The 19,547-nt window shown below is 39.6% G+C and overlaps 1 protein-coding gene across 1 annotated transcript in view; it reads left to right on the plus strand.

Moving 5' to 3' along the window:
• The window catches only part of CFAP58 (cilia and flagella associated protein 58), a 125,332-nt gene extending 116,037 nt beyond the window's left edge, over positions 1-9,295 (plus strand). Inside the window, exons 16-18 of the mRNA XM_032281553.1 lie at positions 1,621-1,740; positions 3,996-4,129; positions 8,612-9,295. Of these exons, the coding sequence (XP_032137444.1) occupies positions 1,621-1,740; positions 3,996-4,129; positions 8,612-8,720 (363 nt within the window). The 3' untranslated portion in view covers positions 8,721-9,295. The remainder of the gene's footprint in view (positions 1-1,620; positions 1,741-3,995; positions 4,130-8,611) is intronic.
• The last annotated feature ends 10,252 nt before the right edge of the window (positions 9,296-19,547 follow it).

Genomic DNA, 19,547 nt, shown 5'->3' on the forward strand with positions numbered 1-19,547 from the left:
ATTTATTACCCTCTCCAAATTGAATCTTGAAGCCTTGTCAGAAATGTTATTTTCCCAACAGAGCAGGTGTTAAGTGTCTATAGAAAATAAACTCACCTCCTGATATCTTTCTCATTGCTTGCTACATCCATTTACTGTGAAGATTACATTGTAAGGTGTGACAGGAGGTGTTGTACAGCAAGGGAAAATCATCACTTTGTAATTCGATTTGTTCAAGTTCTTTTCTTTTGCACGGGTTTTGGATTTCCTTGTCATTTCTACAATTATTTCTAAAATGGTGAGTATTGTTTTCATATGTGTTTTTCCCAAAGCTTATTCCATCCAACTAATTTTTAAGTTGAATATACTCTTCTATAAGTAAAGCTATGTTTTTGTAATGAAGTTTCTATAATTTGGCCAGGGAAAAGGAGAAACCAAAACAAATGGTAACAATGACTAGTTAATGATTTTTCTTTCACCCTTTTGTAAAAAAATAACTTTTATATTCGCTGCTAAAAACAGATTTGATAACAATGCTAAGAATACTTAGCTATAGGCAAAAATTAATATCCATTTGACTGAGATTTATTTAATGAGAGGGTTTGTCCTTAACACAATTATCTTAAGAAAATAAATGCATACAGAGACTAATGAGTAGACAGACTAGTCTTTATCAGTGTTTTTTCAAATTATTGCAGTTTAGTGATATGGAAATCTAGAACTGAGGTGCTTGAGAAATAAATCTTTGCTTGTATGTAATTTATTTAGTTCAAGGATCTGAAAACACTTTGCAAGCAATTAAACTCTAGGATTCAAATGGGGATTTCACATTGTTTATTGTTAAAATAAAGTTACAGAATTATCATTTGCTTAGGGTTTCTAGAAAATTCTTTCTTTTAGTTCTACAAATATGCATACCCGAGTTTTCCTGAATATTTACCTGTTCCCTCAAACTGTTTTCACATTTCTTTTCTTCCCATGCCATCATATTTCTTTCTTTTTTTTTCTTTTTAGGTGGAGTCTAGAGTGCAGGGGTGCATAGCTCATTGCTCCCTCAAACTCAAATGATCTTCTCACCTCAGCCTCCCAACTAGCTGGGACTACAGGCATGCACCACCATGCCTGGCTAATTTTTGTATTATTATTATTTTTTAATAGAGCCAGAGTCTCACTATATTGCCCAGGTTGGTCTTGAACTCCTGGCCTCAAGCGACCCTCCTGCCTCAGTTTCCCAAAGTGCTGGGGTCACAGGCATGAGCCACTGCACCCAGCTATAATATTTCTTGAAAAACTCTCCTTTTGACTTCCTTCTTCTAACCAGAGTCAGCCACTCCCTCCTTTTTCTGGCAAGATCTTCTATCCTTGCCCTTGTCTCCCAGTCCTGTGATCTCATGTTCAGGTAGAGAGGAACTTTCTCTTACTCATTGTCCTATTACTTGTATCCAAATGTTGGGCACATCCCTGGCCCTTCATAAGGATTGTTTCAGTGCATGACAGAATGAATCTGTAAGAGAATGTGATCACTGTAGAGCTGTGAAGCAGCTTGAGCTGCTCCCAAATTGTGCTGGCTATACAGTGAAAGGCATTTTCCTTGTTTTAATGGAGGTGTTTATCTCTACTCCTGGTTCTGCTCTCTACCAGGAAAAGGAGAAACTCTACGTGGAACTAAAGCACGTCTTGGCCCGTCAGCCTGGACCTGAGGCTGCGGAACAGCTGAAGCTCTACCGACGTACGCTGTATGACAAGAAAAAGCAGCTGAAAGTAAGCAGTAGCCACTGTCCCTTTCTGGTCTCAGGGCAGTCACACTCTGGGGAGCACATCTGGACAAGTCCACTGCCTCCATACAATGAGCGAGTCTCTCAAATGCCACAATCCTCCCAGGTCTGCTTTCTTAGAGCTCTAGTCTAAGACGAGCCAGCAGACCTCAGAGCTACCCATCTTTTCTTGGACTATTAGGCAGCACCTTTATCCATTTCCAGAAAGAGGCAGGTGAGCAAGAGAGGAAAAGATGTTGGCAACGAAATGGAAATGTGGGGGACAGGGTTTGTACGGCCGATCTCAAGATGATTTATTAGAGTCCTTGAAGGGCAGGGAGGAGCAAAGGAAATATTTTAACACCATTGCCCAACTGAAGCAGACCGCTGTGCCACAGTGGGTCCCTGCTAGTCCATCCCGTCTGAAATAAACATACACAGAAGTCCAGCCACTGCCCGGCCCTGAGGGCCTTGCTTCCTGACCGGCTGTCAAATACGTAACCATGAAAGGGAAATAAAATCAGGCAAGATTTTCTGATAGCATGATATCCTTCTAAGTCACATAAGAACTTCAGTTGCAGAGATATGGAGTGTTTTACTTTTATATGTGCCTTTTAAAAGTTTTCTCAAAACCTGTGCATGTTCACACTATATTTTGAGCTTTACCTCCTAAGCGAGTACTTAGATATTCTTGGCATGTCGGGGAAGTTTTACACACACAGCCACAGGATGAAGCATGTGCCAGTTGAATTCTGGTACTTCCTACCTAACGAGGGTAATAATCGTTGACTTTCTGCCTGGGGTAAAATATATACCACCCTACTAATATAGCACTAACCCCTTCAAAAATAGAACATTGTAAAACTGCATCCTTTTATTTTAAAAGGGCAGATGAAACAAGTCTAACTAGAGCATTAATTTTCAATTTGTCACTGTGAATGTTCATTTCACATGAGTATCCTGACATAATTTGAGTTTTGCATAAGGCATAATATTTTGATTGTTTCTTTAAACAATTGAATATTTTAAACAAAACAAATTATTTTCTTGTTTTCTCAGAGGTAGATATAGATTAGAAAAGCACAGATCTGTCTGATTCACACAGAGCTCCCGGTTGCCTTCAAAGGCTCACAGGAGCCTTTTGTGATTTTAACCCTTTTTCTCAGGAAATCCAAATTTTTTGCTAGAATGAAATGTGACCCCTAATGAAGAGGTTTAGAGGTGGGTGGCACTGAGCATGTCTGCCAGTTTGTCCTTGATACTTATCTACTCTTTTAGGAAATTCCACATTCATTGTTTAGAAACAGGGTCTTTGTTTCTAAGAATTTAACTATTGAGACAGGTGTTTTTTTTTTTTCCAGCATGAAAATTACATTCTTTAGCTTATGATAGCATAGTCAGAATCATTTTCACAGCAGTGAAGAAGAAAGAGATCAGAATCAGATGAACACTAAGAAGGCTAAGATCTCCCTTTTATGCAAATCTTTAAAATAGCGAGCAAGAGGAAAAATAAATCCAGCCTATTGCATGCCTGTTAGAACAATAGCCTTCCCTTGCTCTTTTCAGTTTGGTGAGCAGCACACCCCAGCTTTGGCATGTGCTATATCCTATGCAGATGAGTGAATTCCCACTCTTCTTGTCCAGCTGGAGACCAGCAGCAGCCACTGAACACAGCAATGGAAGGAAGCAGATAGTCAGGCTTTGAAGAGTCCCAAAGAACACAGTCAAGAGGTGATAGGCAGTCAGCAGCACCACAACCTTGGAAAACACATAAATTGAATGCTTAGTTAGCAGTGATGGCAGGATGATTTCAGAATAATTTTTTCATAATCCTCAGATGAATCACACTCTCTAGTGATGTTTTTCTTGAATACTTTCTTTCTTTCTTTTTTTTTTTTCAAAGGCTTTCAAAGCAATTTTAGATTGTGTGTCGGGGAGTTTTTCTGTCTCTATTCATAATATTCCTTGAAGCACATTAGATCATTCATCTGTGAGCCTGTTCGAATGTTGTCTAATAGTTCTCCTTTTAAGCAGGGGAATGATATTTTATTTTAAGTGGCAACCTGATGATGCATCTTCAGCTGTCAGCCAGGTTTCTACTCAGATGTGGACCCTGAGCTGGTGGTAGCATGCAGATTAATTGTGAAACTTGACCATTGTTTTGCACCTTGAGCTCCACTGCAGTAAATGGTGGGAGATTAAAAGATTTCTCAGAAAAGGATATTGTATCTTTTGTTAATGCTGCTTTATTTGCCATGTTAGGTTTTGTCTTCAGAACTGAATATGTATGAAGTACAGAGCAAAGAATATAAACATGAGGTGGAGAGACTTACCATTGAACTCCAGAATTTAAAGAAGAAATATCTCGCTCAGAAACGTAAAGAACAACTTAAAATGTAAGAATTAGCTAAACGTCCTAATTTTGTTGTGCCGATTATTTGCACATAAGAAAATATTTTCTAAACAGTCACAGAGTTGCAAGTTTCACTGGGGTCAACTAAGTCACAGGGTAAACAAATGACATTCTACAGGTCCCTAAGTTTGTATCAGAGCAAGATCAATATCTCATCTGATATTGAGTCCCCTCCTTGGGATCCTAACAGGGATCCACTAGTATCTGCTCATTGGTGGATCTGCCATGGAGCAGAGGAAATGTAATACAACTCTTCCCCCCACACTGGTCTATGGTTTGGAGATAATAATGTCATAACGATGTTTGCAAATGATGTTCAAAATCAGCCCTGTATAGCATATTCACATTTAAAACCACATGTGCTTTTGCTAAGGGACTGGGGCTTAGTAAAGCTGTTCTTTGCCGGGCGCGGTGGCTCAAGCCTGTAATCCCAGCACTTTGGGAGGCCGAGGCGGGTGGATCACAAGGTCAAGAGATCGAGACCATCCTGGTCAACATGGTGAAACCCCGTCTCTACTAAAAATACAAAAAAAAAATCAGCTGGGCATGGTGGCGCATGCCTGTAGTCCCAGCTACTCAGGAGGCTGAGGCAGGAGAATTGCCTGAACCCAGGAGGCGGAGGTTGCGGTGAGCCGAGATCGCGCCATTGCACTCCAGCCTGGGTAACAAGAGCGAAACTCCGTCTCAAAAAAAAAAAAAAAAAAAAAAAGCTGTTCTTTCTAATGATGCCCCTGTACCACTACAACTACTAGCAGTTCACCTATGTTTTATTTATTTACTTATTTTTGAATTGTTTTTGTAGTGACAGGGTCTTGCTATGTTGCCCAGGTTGGTCTTGAGCTCTTGGCCTCAAACAGTCCTCCTGCCTCAGCCTCCCAAAGAGTTGAGATTACAGGGTGAGCCACAGTGCCCTGCATGCCTGGGTTTTTGGATGGTTACTATTTCTGAACCATCTTCTATATCTAGTGACTGACTTCAGCATCTTCTGTGGAGGGTTGATGTGACCTATTCTTCTAGGAGATGATAATGCAGAAGTGAGGTTAACATTTTGGGTTTCAGGATGCTCCCATATTGAAAAACAAAAGTTCTCTTCACATTGTTAGTATCATTTGCCTGATCCCAGGGTGAGAATAGGGGCCCAAATGAATCAGGTTTGAAACGAACTAGGTTTGAAACTTGGTGAGGCTGCACGACATTGCCAAAATCATCCAGTTAATTTTGTAGTGACTCACATTATGGGCTGAAAGTCATGCTTGGTATTTATCCACATGGACATTTCAGGGACATGGTGAAATATGGCTTGAGTACATTTGCCTATGATTCGTTAGTAGCAAAGTTATATAAAGTAACTGGATGCAAATTCATTTGCCAGCAAAAATCTGCCCTTCTTGTAAATCAGAATACTCCCCCGTTCCACATTTAGGTGCCAGTTCCGTGGTAGAGTAAAATACTGCTATAATGTAGATACGTCCGTCTTAATGTGTCAGTCTAGCAACTATCTGTCTGATTCAGAATCACTAGTGAGATTTATTAAACATGCAGGTTACCAGGCCATATTTCCAGATATTTGGATTCAGCAGGCTCTGGGAACCTGCAATTTAATAAGCTCCTTAGGTGATTTTCGTGAACAGTGAACTACTAATATTAAAAATGTAAATTAAATGAATGCTGGAGTGGAAAAACTGTATTTTTCTTTTAGGATATCAAGGTTGTGCTCATAAAATGTCAGCATGGTTAATTTCCACATGAGGCAGGTGTCTAACTCAGTGGTCTTTAAGCTTTTTGATTGTACACTCTTATCAGTAAAACTTTTTGTTTATTTTGAGATAGTCTGACTGTGTCACCCAGGCTGGAGTGCAGTGGCTCCATCTTGGCTCACTCTGTCTCCAGGGGCCAAGCAATTTTTAAGTCTCAGCCTCCCAAGTAGCTGGGATCACAAGCATGCCCAGCTAATTTTTTATTTTTATTTTTTTGGTATTTTTAGTAGAGATAGGGTTTTGTCATATTGGCCAGGCTGGTCTTGAACTCCTGGCCTCAAGTGATCTGCCAGCCCTTGCCTCCCAAAGTGCTGGGATTACAGGCATGAGTCACCGTGCCCTGCCAGTAAAACATTTTAAAACTTGCAGCTTCCCTCATATATATGCATATATCTTTTAAATAATTTTTTATATTATTTATATTATGCATATATCTTTTACATAATTTTTAAATTTCAAAATAGTTTTAGATTTACCTGCAATATATTTTAATTTATAAATTATATGCAGATACCACTGTCAGTTTGTAACTCTTAGTAAGGCATACTTTTTAATTTTTAAAGAAAAAAGTATCAATAGAATGTCTAATATCTTCTTTCTACCCACAGTGGATCATCTCATTCATTTTCTAAAGTTCATACACTCCATTTGGAGACCAGTGGTCTAGTTTACACTGTAACAAACAGCTAGCATGGCTGTTTATTATCTTTCTAGAGATGATTAATTTTCTTGCCTTGACCCTGGGATTTGGCCTAGTTTTCTTTGACATTACTGCCTGCCAATCTTGCTCCCTCTCCTGCCCCAAAGTTTGATGGACACAGAGAGCATGAGCTGCCTGGATATTGGTTCAGCCCTTCTCGATGGGCCCATCCACTGTCACTGGGCTGCCCAGCCATGCACCACTTGCGGCCATTTAAAGGTAAACAAATTACAGTGAAATCACTTGCTCAGTTTCACTAGTCACATTTCAAGTGCTTAATAGCCACATGTGGCTAGTGCCTGGGTATAACAGAAAGTGCAACTGGGCAGTACTAGAAAGTTCTAGAAAGCTCTAGAATCTTTGCCTTTACCTGTTCTCTTCTTGTCCTTACACGCTTATTACTAGTAGCCACTCTGACCTAGTTAGGGTTCCATTGGTGGTTCCATCTCCTTGGGGATCCATAAACTGGTAGACAAAGATTAGTTCATAGGAGAATAACAAAAAAGATGCTGAAGAAAAAAATATAAAGAGGCAAGAACAAAAGTGCTGAGATGGTATAGACTGGAAGGAAGAAGGCTGAGGGAGTCATTATAATGGTCTATCAATACATTAAAAAGATAATATAAAGGAGACAGTATTCCCATTAGTCAGCTTAGACCAAGCCAGAAGCATTAAGCTTAAGCTTCTTCAGAAAAAGAAAATTCAGGTTATTCAAGGCAAGAGAGGGCAGGGGGAGGGGGAGTGCTGTTTGCCTCTAACGCCAGTCAAGAGCAAGACAAGTTGCCAAAGTACAGGAAAGGATCTGCTTTGCTGGATCCACTCAAGGCTAAAGCTTTTGTCCTATTTATGGAGAATGGTTTTTCACAATAATGAAATCAATTCTGCTAAGAGACAGATGGGTTGATTACCAATCCTCTACAGGTTCTCTCCCAGTGGAATAATTTAGAATAATCTCTGTGGATGTTCTCTCCACATACGCCTTTACAAAATAGCAACTCATATCATTTGGTGCCTTTTTACCTTCTTTTGTTTTTCTTAAACACCCCTCTGATCACACTGTGATCACGACCTGCGCCTGCCCCTGCCCCTGACTACCCTACCCCAAATCCCCAGGCTGATCTATAGACTGCAGTACCAGTCAGATTCTTTTCTAGAAGACAGTTTGTTCCCGTAGGGTAAGTCATTCATAATTGTCCAATCTAATTGATTTTAGTCTTAGCAGTTTGCGTGATTTTTATTGTTTAACAGTGATTCCAAAGCTGTTTTCTCTAAGACCCCTAAGTGTATGATAGATAACTTATGTAGCTCTAGGTTACTTCTGTAGTAAGCCTGAATATGAGTGTGTGTGTGTGTGTGTGTGTGTGTGTGTGTGTGTGTATTTAAAGGACATCTATGTAAGAAGATACATTGTGGATTTTAGGGCAGAATTCCCTTCATTTGTTGCCAAAAATACTATCTTATTTACCTTCCTCAGCTTTTCTTGTATCTTAAACTATTTCTACTAATAATGGTTGCTTGTCTAGGGTTACAGGAAGATTTGTGTTTTATAAATATCCAAGTTTGATGAAGATACCTTGTGTGTAGTAAATATTTATAAGTTTCTACCAGAACTTTAGAATATAAAAGTTGATAAATGATGAATTAGTCATTATAAATGAGCCAAGAAAAAGATTCTTCTGACTGATCTTCAGTGCTAAACAAATGTTTTATATAACAGGAAGATGATTACAAGTCCGAAGTCACCAAATATACAGTGTTTGAGTTATAATGAGGTCTTCTGTTCATATTTAAATAAACATTAGGAGAGCATATTTTGCATTTAAATTGTCTTGCCCTAATTTTTTGTTTTATTGGTGAACACCTAATTAGATTTAAACAACTACGTTGGCTAAAACTAGAAGCTGTAATCAAAGTAGTTTTCAGTGGCTGACACACCCTAGGATCATCAAACATCAAACTCAGACAAAAAGGATGTTAAGGAAGCTAACTTTCGCCTCTTCTCTTACAGAAACAAGAACAAAGCACCCACGGAGGACACCCTCTTAATCGCCAAACCAGATGGCCCTGGTTTTACTGGGGGTGGATTTCCTCTCACGTCAACCAAGGTGAAATTCTAACCTGAAGCTGCTGGCTGGGTCCAGTTGAACAACTCATGAAATCTGCTCTGGGAACATTTTGGGGGAATCTCAAGCTCCTTGGATAATAGAATTGGGTGCCCAGAATCCGGGATGGAAAGAAGTGCAGAACTGTCATAGTCACTTACATGTAAGAGGGATGGTGTTTTGCCTGGTCCACACTGATATTAACAGATTGTAATTCTCTCCATTCAGTTAGGCTGGCCTATTGCATGAAGCAGATCTTTTGTTGTTACCCCATTGATTGAAATGTACTAGACCTTAATTTCTCTATTATAGACATTGGCGTACTTGAAGATTTTATATTTAAAAGTATTTTTAAAATGCAATGCATCCCCTCCCACCTTATTAACAAGAATCTATTTTAATTATTCCCCATTAACAAGTCATTGCATGAGATGAGAAAGAAGAACAAACTCTCAAGAATTTAAAAAGTGTTTTGAGAATGATTTCTATGTGGAATTTTCAGGCCTGGAGTAGGAAAATCTGTTCCAAAGAGACACACTAATAAATACTTTATCATAAAAAATAAAAAAGAACCTTTGTAGAGATTTTGATATTTGCTTTGGTAGTGTATGTAATTAAAGTTTAAAACTACTGTGGGAAATGTTTAACATGAGCATTTGATTCACAGGAACCAAGACCATGAAATGAGAGATTTGGGCTGGTCTTCTTTCCTTTCCAGGCCTCTATCCTCCCTCTAGACTTGAGAACACAGTTATTTAGCACAGGCATCTGTTTGGCTCCTAGGCTGCCAGCGTTTTGAGCCATTGAATCCATTGTGATTTTTTTGTTGTTGAAGCCACAATTATTGGGACATCCATTCAAAGTTTCCCCATTGAGAGGTTGCATTCAGTTATATTGGGTGAGAACACTTTGGCCATCTCTCTCACAATAACTTGACCTCTGTGATTTAAAAAAAATTTTGAGGAGTAGCTCAGAGATGAACAAGCACAGTGTTAATGGGATCATAACAATCCATCCATTTGTGCCAAGGGACCAAGATTTCCCTTGCACAGAACAGGAGTGTTAATGACCCGTGATGTTTCTTTAGACTGTATACAGAGGTGGGACTTCGGAGCGACCTTCTGGATGTCCTGCATCACCCTCAGTTCACTATGTGCCAGTCTCCACTCTTAGATGAGGTTCTCTAGAAGCAAACCAAGGACGCTGGTGTCAATGAAAGTGATTTATTATGAAGCGATCCCAGGAAACCCATAAGAGGATGGTAAGAGGATGGTAAGTAAGACAGGGAAGGGAAGGAGGCCGAGAAGGGTGCAACATTAAGTCCAGTTCCCTGATGGGAGACTTTGGCTCCATCTTGCAGGAGAGCTCTGGAGACAACGTAATCACATCTCAGAGTTGTCTCTAGAAGGAGTCAGGGGCTGAGGTATATCTTCTATGGTGCCTGTCATTGGCCAAGGACTGCTCTGGAGGGACCTCTCTGGTTATCTGCCAGCAGGCAAAACAGGCTTTGGCAGCTTGGTGGCAGCCCTCAGACAGAGACCGCAGGCGCTGACTGTTGGAGGTGAAAGTGGTTAAGGGCTCCGGGGAAATGAGTTGGGCAGTGGCATCCTCTGCTTCTCTTAAATGGGCCCGGTGAGAGAATGCTTACAGATGGAAGGCAGCTTCCAGTGTAGCTGATAATGTTTTGAAGAGGTGTGATCATCAGCTCTTGGGGCACCATGTGGGACTGTACCCTAGAGAATTTACCAAGAGCATTTTAAACCTAAAAAGTCACAATGAGGCCATTTCCATTTTTGAAAATCACTGATGACATCTTCGATCAGAGTGCACCATACTCTGGTTAGACAAAAGACTTTTGCAGGTAAGGTAAGGCAGTTATGACACACATATAACCCTGGAGATTTTCCTGTCTATCCTGAGACATTTTGAAGCATAGTCATAGCCCACTTTATTCTGAGTCCTTGGATGGCTTCATGAGAGATTCACTTCTTTAGGGGAAGGGAGTCTGATCTTTGATCTATCTCAGTATGGCAAAGACTTTGGAGACAGATTCTGGGTTCAAATCCTGACTCATCATAACAACAGGTTGTTTTGAGGATTAAATGTGTTAATGTATGTAAGCTTAGAACAATGTCGGGTGCGTAGTGTTGTTCAGTAAACATCTGCCATTATTACTATTACATAAGAGATAAGCAAGTAATTTGGAATTAGAGAAGAAAAGTTGTTACATAATACTTGTCAACTGTAAAGGTGCTTCTAATCCTCATTTAAGGGGTGAATGCCAATAACATGAAGCTGGATTTAGTAATGTGATATAAATAGAACATCTTGTAGAAATGCCACGTTGCATGCCTCATGGAAACTTCTGTATCTTTTTCTTAATAGTTGTCATCTGGGAACAAGTCGATATTCCATCTTCAAAGTCAGAGCGTTCAGTCTTCCTCTGTTCACAGGAGGGAAAGACCCTGGTGGTTTCTGGCTGCCATCTTCTTCCTGTGTCTTTCCATGTAACAGAGCAGGGTGATCAGCAGCTGCTGATGACAGATGTCCTATAAGTCAAGGGGGAAGGGGGCTTTGGGAGCTGACATAGCAGCTCCATCAGACTCAGTATGCTTGTGTTCAAATGGAGGAGGAGTGAGCGAATTAGGCTGGAAAAGGTGAAAGATACGCACTGTCTCTCATTTACTGCACGTCCTGACAGCCCAGGGTATTATAAGCAATAACTATTTAGGCGCAGGTGTTACCACAGTAGCCGCTGCACAAAAATGAGCTGTTAAAAAACACCGAGATTTGCACATCATTAAAGATAACTGTGAACTCACAGTAGGCTGCGGTGCTTTTAAAATCACAAATTTGAGCTGCAATTGTAAAGCAACATTAGGAGACTGTACAGTAGCATAATTTTACTCTGGGGTTTTCAGAGTTTGAGAAAGGAGTCCTGTTGCTAAACCATCCATTGACTCCCGACTGGGCTGAGGGGAAGCTGGTGCAGTTTCTCTGTTAATAGAGAGAAACATGATGAAGGGGGCTCCTTGGTCATTATTTGCTGATCATAGCTTCTCGGCGACTATTCCTATAGCCAGGTTTTTATTGTTCTTACCTCTGAGGAATTGCTCGGAGCAAAGGTTCGTTGCTGTGATGAGCCATAGAGACAGTAGTAGTCTTGCTAGGAAGAGAAAGCAACAACTCTGCTTGTCATGGGCTGTAATTTGGCTATAAAAATTTATCCAGGGTTGATAATTATCATTTGATTTCCTGACTTTCTCAGACAGATTCTGAAGTTTGACCTAGACCAGGACACCCATCAGAACATACTATATAATGCATTTTGAGCAGTATGGCATTTCAGAACCTGGACAATTTGAATAAATGATCTCTCTCTTAAACATAATTAATTATATGGACATCTAGTTGGGATAGGAGCAAAGGGAGGACATTTTAAAATATTAAACTGGTAAAATAATTTAAAAATATGTCTCACTATTTTCTTTGGCGTAGACAGAAAATATTTTTATAGTATTATCCATTTTTACCTTCTAATTCAATGCTGTTTTAGTATACCATCTCTCATATCTATTATTTAAAAGTTCCATTAGGGTTTTTAGATTCATTAGAATTTTATAACAGTATAAAATGTGATTATCAGCAGGGTACCATTTTTCTTCTTTTTAATTAAAAATAGATTTTGTTCTTAGATTTTAAAGTACGTGATTGTTACAGAATATTAAGAAATACAGATAAGCAAAAGGAAGGAAAAGGACGTCTACCTACCACTCATTGATAGCTCTTGTTTTTCTGGGCTAATACTCATCTCATTCATATGGGTTAGCTGTACAAACTGTTCAAACCTACCTGTTGTTCTGATTGGTCAATGCTTGTGCTTCCCATTGTTAAATATTTTTAGCATCACCTTTGAAATATTACTGTTCTATACTTTTGAATGTGTCTTACTGAACCTTTAAGTATATGCTACATATTATATATATATGTATAATTTTAAAATTAGCTTTATCAAGAAATAATTTACATATAAAAGGCACTGATTTTAAGTGTATAGTTTGGTAAGGTTTGACAAATGCATATACTCAAGTAACCACTGCCACAATCACCACCCCTCCAAAATGCCTTTATGCCACTTGGCAAGTCAATATCCCAAGCCCCCAACCAGCCCATGCAACCATGGATCTGTTTTTCACTGTTATAGTTTCGTCTTCTTAGAATTTTATATAAATGGAATCATATACTATGTACTCTTTTGTGCCTGGCTTTTAGTTTCATGCAGTACAATGCTTTTTGAGATGCATCCATGCTGTTGTGTGATCAGTAATTCAGCGATTTCTATTGTGGAGCAATATTCCATTATATGGAAAAACACAATTTATTTTACCTGTTTTTTTTTTTTTTTTAAGACAGAGTCTTATTTCATCGCCAGGCGCCAGGCTGGAGTGCAGTGGCGCGACCTTGGCTCACTGCAACCTCCGCCTCCCGGGTTCAAGCAATTCTCCTGCCTCAGCCTCCCAAGTAGTTGGGACTACAGGCGCACGCCACCACGCCCAGCTATTTTTTTTTGTATTTTTAGTAGAGTTGGGGTTTCACCATGTTAGCCAGGATGTTCTCCATCTCTTGACATCGTGATCCGCCCGCCTCGGCCTCCCAAAGTGTTGGGATTACAGGCGTGAGCCACTGCGCCTGGCCATTTTACCTGTTGATGAGAATTCAAGTTATTTCTGGTTTTTAGCTATTCTGAATGCTATAAACATTCCCATTCACATACAGGTCTTTATGTGTACATACATTATCGTTTCTCTTGGGTAAATACTAAGGAATGGAATTGCTGTATCAATGGATAAGTGTACATTTAACTTGATAAGCAACTGCCAAACTGTTTGCCTGGTTGTACCATTTTTACATTCCTACTAACAATGCGTATGGTCTCTTGTTGCTCCACATCCTTGTCAATATTGGTGTTGCCAGTACTTCTTTAAGCTGTTGTTTTGGATATATAGTGATACTTCATTATGGTTTATATTTGTATTTCCTGATGACTAACAATGATGAGGATCTTTTCATGCAATTTTGGCCATCAGTAAATCTTATTTTGTGAAGTATCTTCAAATATTTAACCCATTTTAAAATCATCTTATTAGGTTGTAAAAGTTATTTGTATAGTCTGGACGCTTTGTCAGATATATGTATTGAAAATATTTCTGTTCAGTTTGTGGCTTACCTTTTCTTTTTTTCCTTTTAATTATTTTCAGTTCTGGGGTACATGTGCAGGATGTGCAGGTTTGTTATACAGGTAAATGTGTGCCATGGTGGTTTGCTGTACCTATCAACCCATCACCTAGGTATTAAGCCCAGCATGCATTAGCTATTTTTCTTAATGCTCTCCCTTCCCCCACCTCACCCCCTGACAGGCCCCAGTGGTGTTGTTCCCCTCCCTGTGTCCATGTGTTCTCATTGTTCAGCTCCCACTTGTAAGTGAGAACATGTGGTGCCTGGTTTTCTGTTCTGTGTTAGTTGGCTGAGGATAATGGCTTCTAGTTTCATCTATGTCCCTGCAAAGGACATTATCTCATTCCTTTTTTATGGCTGCATAGTATTCCATGGTGTATACATACCACATTTTCTTTATCTAGTCTATCGTTGGTGGGTATTTGGGTTGATTCCATGTCTTTGCTATTGTGAATAGTGCTGCAATGAACATAGAGGTGCATATATCTTTGTAATAGAATGATTTATATTCCTTTGGGTGTATACCCAGTAATGGGATTGCTGGACCAAATGGCATTTCTGGCTCTAGATCTTTAAGGAATCACTACACTGTCTTCCACAATGGTTGAACTAATTTACATTCCCACCAACAGTGTAAAGGTGTCCTTATTTCTCTGCAACCTCACCCACATCTGTTGTTTCTTGATTTTTTAATAATCTCCACTCTCACTGGTGTGAGATGGTATCTCATTGTGGTTTTAATTTGCATTTCTCTGATGATTAATGATTTTGAGTATTTTTTCATATGTTTGTTGGCTGCATGAATATCTTATTTTGAGAAGTGTCTGATCATGTCTTTTGCCTACTTTTTAATGAGGTTTTTTTTTTTATTCTTGTAAATTTGTCTGTGTTCCTTGTAGATTCTGGATATTAGACCTTTGTCAGATGGGTTGCAAAAATTTTCTCCACTCTGTAGGTTGTCTGTTCACTCTGATGATAGTTTCTTTTGCTGTGAAAAGCTCTTTAGTTTAATTAGATCCCATTTGTAAATTTTTGCTTTTGTTGTAATTGCTTTTGGCCATTTCATCGTGAAATCTTTGCCCATGCCTATGTCCTGAACGGTAATGCCTCAATTTTCTTCTAGGGTTTTTATAGTTTCGGGTTTTATAGTTAAGTCTTTAATACATCTTGAGTAAATTTTTGTATGAGGTGTGAGGAAGGGATCCAGTTTCTATTTTCTGCATATGGATAGCCAGTTTTCCCAGCACCATTTATTAAATAGTGAATCCTTTCTTCATTGCTTGTTTTTAACAGGTTTGTCGAAGATCAGATGGCTGTAGATGTATAATCTCTTTTCTGAGCTCTCTATTCTGTTCCATTGGTCCATGTGTCTGCTTTTGTATAAATGCCATGCTGTTTTAGTTATTGTAGTCTTATAGTTTGAAGTCCAAGTAGCATGATGTCTCCAGCATTGTTCTTTTTGCTTAAGATTGTCTTGGCTATATGAGCCCTTTTTTCCATATGAATTTCCATATGGTTTCAAATGAATTTTAAAATAGTTTTTTTCTAATTCTGTGATGAGCGTCAATGGTAGTTTAATGGGAATAGCATTGAATCTACAAATTACTTTGAGTGGTATGTCCATTTTCATGATTTGATTTTTTTCCTATCCATGAGCATGGAATATTTTTTCATTTGTTTGTGTCTTCTTTAGTTTCCTTGAGCAGTGGTTTGTAGTTCTCCTTGAAGAAGTCCTTCGCTTCCCTTGTTAGCTGTATTCCTAGGCATTTTTTTCTCTTTGTAGCAATTGTGAATGGGAGTTCATTCATGATTTGGCTCTCTGCTTGCCTGTTGTTGGTGTACAGGAATGCCTATGACTTCTGCACATTGATTTTGTATCCTGAGACTTTGCTGAAGTTGCTTATCAGCTTAAGCTTTTGGGCTGAGACCATGCAGTTTTCAAGATACAGGATCATGTCATCTGCAAACAAAGACAATTTGACTTCCCCTCTTCCTATTTGAATACCCTTTATTTCTTTCTCTTGCCTGATTGTCCTGGCTAGAACTTCCAATACTATATTGAATAGGAGTGGTGAGAGAAGCATCCTTGCCTTGTGCCAGTTTTTAAGAGAAATGCTTCCAGCTATTGCCCATTCAGTATGACATTGGCTGTGGGTTTGCCATAAATAGCTCTTATTATGTTGAGGTATATTCCTTCATTACCTAGTTTATTAAGAGTTTTTAACATGAAGGCATGTTGAATTTTATCAAAGGTCTTTTCTGCATCTATTGAGATAATCATGGTTTTTGTCTTTAGATCTGTTTATGTGATGAATTATGTTTATTGATTTGCATATGTTGAAACAGCCTTGCATCCTGGGAATGAAGCCAACTTGATTATGGTGGATAAGCTTTTTTGATGTGCTGCTGTATTTGGTTTGCCAGTATTTTATTGAGAAAATTTGCATTGATGTTCATCAGGGAAGTTTTCTTTTTTAGTTGTATCTCTGCCAGGTTTTGGTATCAGGATGATGCTGGCCTCATAGAACAAGTTAGGGAGGAGTCCCTACTTTTCAACTGTTTGGCATAGTTTCAGAAGAAATGGTATCAGCTCCTCTTTGTATTTCTGCTCGAATTCAGCTATAAATCTATCTGGTCCTAGACTTTTTTTGTTTGGTAGGCTATTTATTACTGCCTCAATTTCAGAACTTGTTATTGGTCTATTCAGGGATTCACTTTATTCCTAGTTCAGTCTTGGGAGGGAGTGATGGTTAATAGTGAGTGTCAACTTGATTGGATTGAAGGATGTAAATTATTGATTCTGGGTGTGTCTGTGAGGGTGTTGCCAAAGGAGATTAACATTTGAGCCAATGGGCTGAAGGCAGACCTACTCTTAATCTGAGTGGGCACCATCTAATCAGCTGCCAGCATGGCTAGAATATAAAGCAGGCAGAAAAATGTGAAAAGACTAGACTGGCCTAGCCTTCCACCCTACATCTTTCTCCCATGCTGGATGCTTTTTACCTTGAACATCAGACTCCAAGTTACTCAGTTTTGGGATTTGGACTGGCTCTCCTTGCTCCTCTGCTTGCAGATGGCCTGTTGTGGGACCTTGGGATCATGTGAGTTAATACTTAATAAACTCCCCTTTATATATCTATCTATCTTATTAGTACTGTCTTTCTAAAGAACCCTGACTAATACAGATTTTGATACTAGGAGTGGTTCTAGAGGAACAGAATATTAAGGATGGAGTTATTTTGTTGGTTTTGGGGTTTCTGGAGGTGGCTGCTTAATACAATTAGACCCCAATATACTAAGGACTCTACTTCTAATAGTATGGAGAACACTGATAGTCCTTGTCATGTACTGTTTAGACAGGCAAAATACTTGCATTTGACACTCCTGATTCACTGCTTTTGAGAGGCAAGGTATTTAGTGACTCTATACAAATACCGTATGTGGAGAACCAAGGAACATAATGAAGATGGGTGTTGGTCCTAAGTTCAATGGACTAAGTGATGAAAGAAAATGATGAACTCAGGGAATTCTAATTCCCAGAGTTAGAGTAGGCAGTTTAAATATGAAGCAGATATTGAACCTCAAATCTGCTAAGATTGCCCTGAGTAGGAGTCCTATCTCCTGTAGAGAAAGAACTGAAATTGTGGAAACACAAACACAAACTGTTATCATGCAAGTGGATGAATTACGATGAAAAGTGCATGCACAGACTCACCAGATGTCTACTATTAAAATGAGGGCATTGATTGGAAAAGAATGGGACCCTGAAACTTTTAATGGGGACATGTGGGAGGACCCTGATGAAGCTGGGTACACTAAGTTTGTGAACTCTTCTGAACTGTTTTTGCCAGAAGGAATAGCTTCCCTCATACCCAGTAGTGGCAACATCCTCTCCCCGACTCACGGTGCCATCAGTCTTTCCACCTTTATCTGAGGAGATAAAAGTGCTGCCTGGGGCAAGATTGATGGCCTCCCCTGAGGCAGTTGCCAGGCAAAATAATGTTGATTCTCCTTAGGAGCCACCCCCAAAACCCTTGTTTGCTTCTAGACCTATAACTACACTAAAGTCCCCGTAGGCCCCTGGAGGTGAGGTTGAGAATGTGACCCATGAGGAGGTATGCTACACTTGAAAACAACTGTTTTGAGTTCTCTAATTTATGGAAACAGCAACCTGGAGAACAGGCATGGGAATTGATATTAAGGGTATAGGATAATGGTGGAAGGAACATAGAGTTGGATCAGGCTAGATGTATTGATTTGGGCCCACTAAATAGGGACTCTGCATTTAATGGTGCAGCTTTGGGAGTTAATAAAAGTTCTAATAGTTTATTTGCTTGGTTAGCTGAAATATGGATTAAAAGATTGCCCACTGTGAGCGAGATGGAAATGCCTGATTTCCCTTGGTTTCAAAGGCTTAGGGAGAGAAAGGGATCCAAAGGCTTAGGAGATTGGGATGGTGGAGTGAATTAGTCACTTCAGATCTACTCATCCCAGCTGGGAGGGTCCAGAAGATTGTAACCTTGACTAATGCCCTGTGAAATAGATCTGTGAGGGCAGCACCTGCATCTTTGAAGAGCCCTGTAATTGCTCTTCTGTGTATGTCAGATCTAACAGTGGGAACCACAGTCATTCAACTACAAAATTTAAATACAATGGGAACAATTGGATCCCAAGTTGCCAGGGCCAAGTGACGGCATTCAACCGTCAAAGGCAAGGTGGGCATAGTTACAGTAATGCACAGCAAAGGTAAAGCGGCAATCAGAATAGTCTGACTTGTATATAGTTCTGGCCTTGGCTAATTAATCATGATGTTCTTAGAAGTGAAATTTATAGGAAGCCTACTGTATTCCTACTTAATTTATATGAGCAGCAAAATTCTAGGTTGAATGGGCAGAAGACTAATTTGAATTATAAAAACAGAGAATCATGGCCCCTCAATCAATTTACAGACTTGATCCAGTTTGCAGACCCAGAACCCTTTGAATGAAAGAAAGGCCAGGTCCCCTTGAGGAAGGACCCCACTACACTGTCAACAATTTATGCTATAAATGTTTCTCCCATCTTTCCCAAGGAGACCTCCAGCCTTTTACCAGGGTAACTGTGCACTGGGGAAAGGGAAATGACCAGACATTTTGAAGACTACTGGACACTGGCTCTGAGCTGACACTAATTTCAAAACATCATTGTGGTCCTCCAGTTAAAATAGAGGCTTATGGAGTAAGGTAATTAATGGTATTTTATTAGGTAATTAATGGTATTTTAGCTCGGTTCTGACTTACAGTAGGTCCAGTCGGTCCCTGGACTTGTCCTGTGGTCATTTTCCCAGTGCCAGAATGCATAATTGGCATAGACATACTTAGCAGCTGGCAGTACCCCCACATTGGCTCCCTGACTGGTAGGGTGAGGGCTATTATGGTGGGAAAGGCCAAATGGAAGCCATTGGAGCTGCCTCTACCTAGAAAAAATAGTAAATCCAAAACAATATTGCATCCCTGGAGGGATTGCAGAGGTTAGTGACATCATCAAGGACTTGAACTATGCAAGGGTGGTGATTCTCACCACATCCACATTTAACTCTTCCATTTGGCCTGTGCAGAAGACAGATGG

Source organism: Sapajus apella, unplaced genomic scaffold (genome assembly GCF_009761245.1).
Source record: "Sapajus apella isolate SASKATOON/1434 unplaced genomic scaffold, GSC_monkey_1.0 scaffold13, whole genome shotgun sequence".
NCBI classification, from domain to species: Eukaryota; Metazoa; Chordata; class Mammalia; order Primates; family Cebidae; genus Sapajus; species Sapajus apella.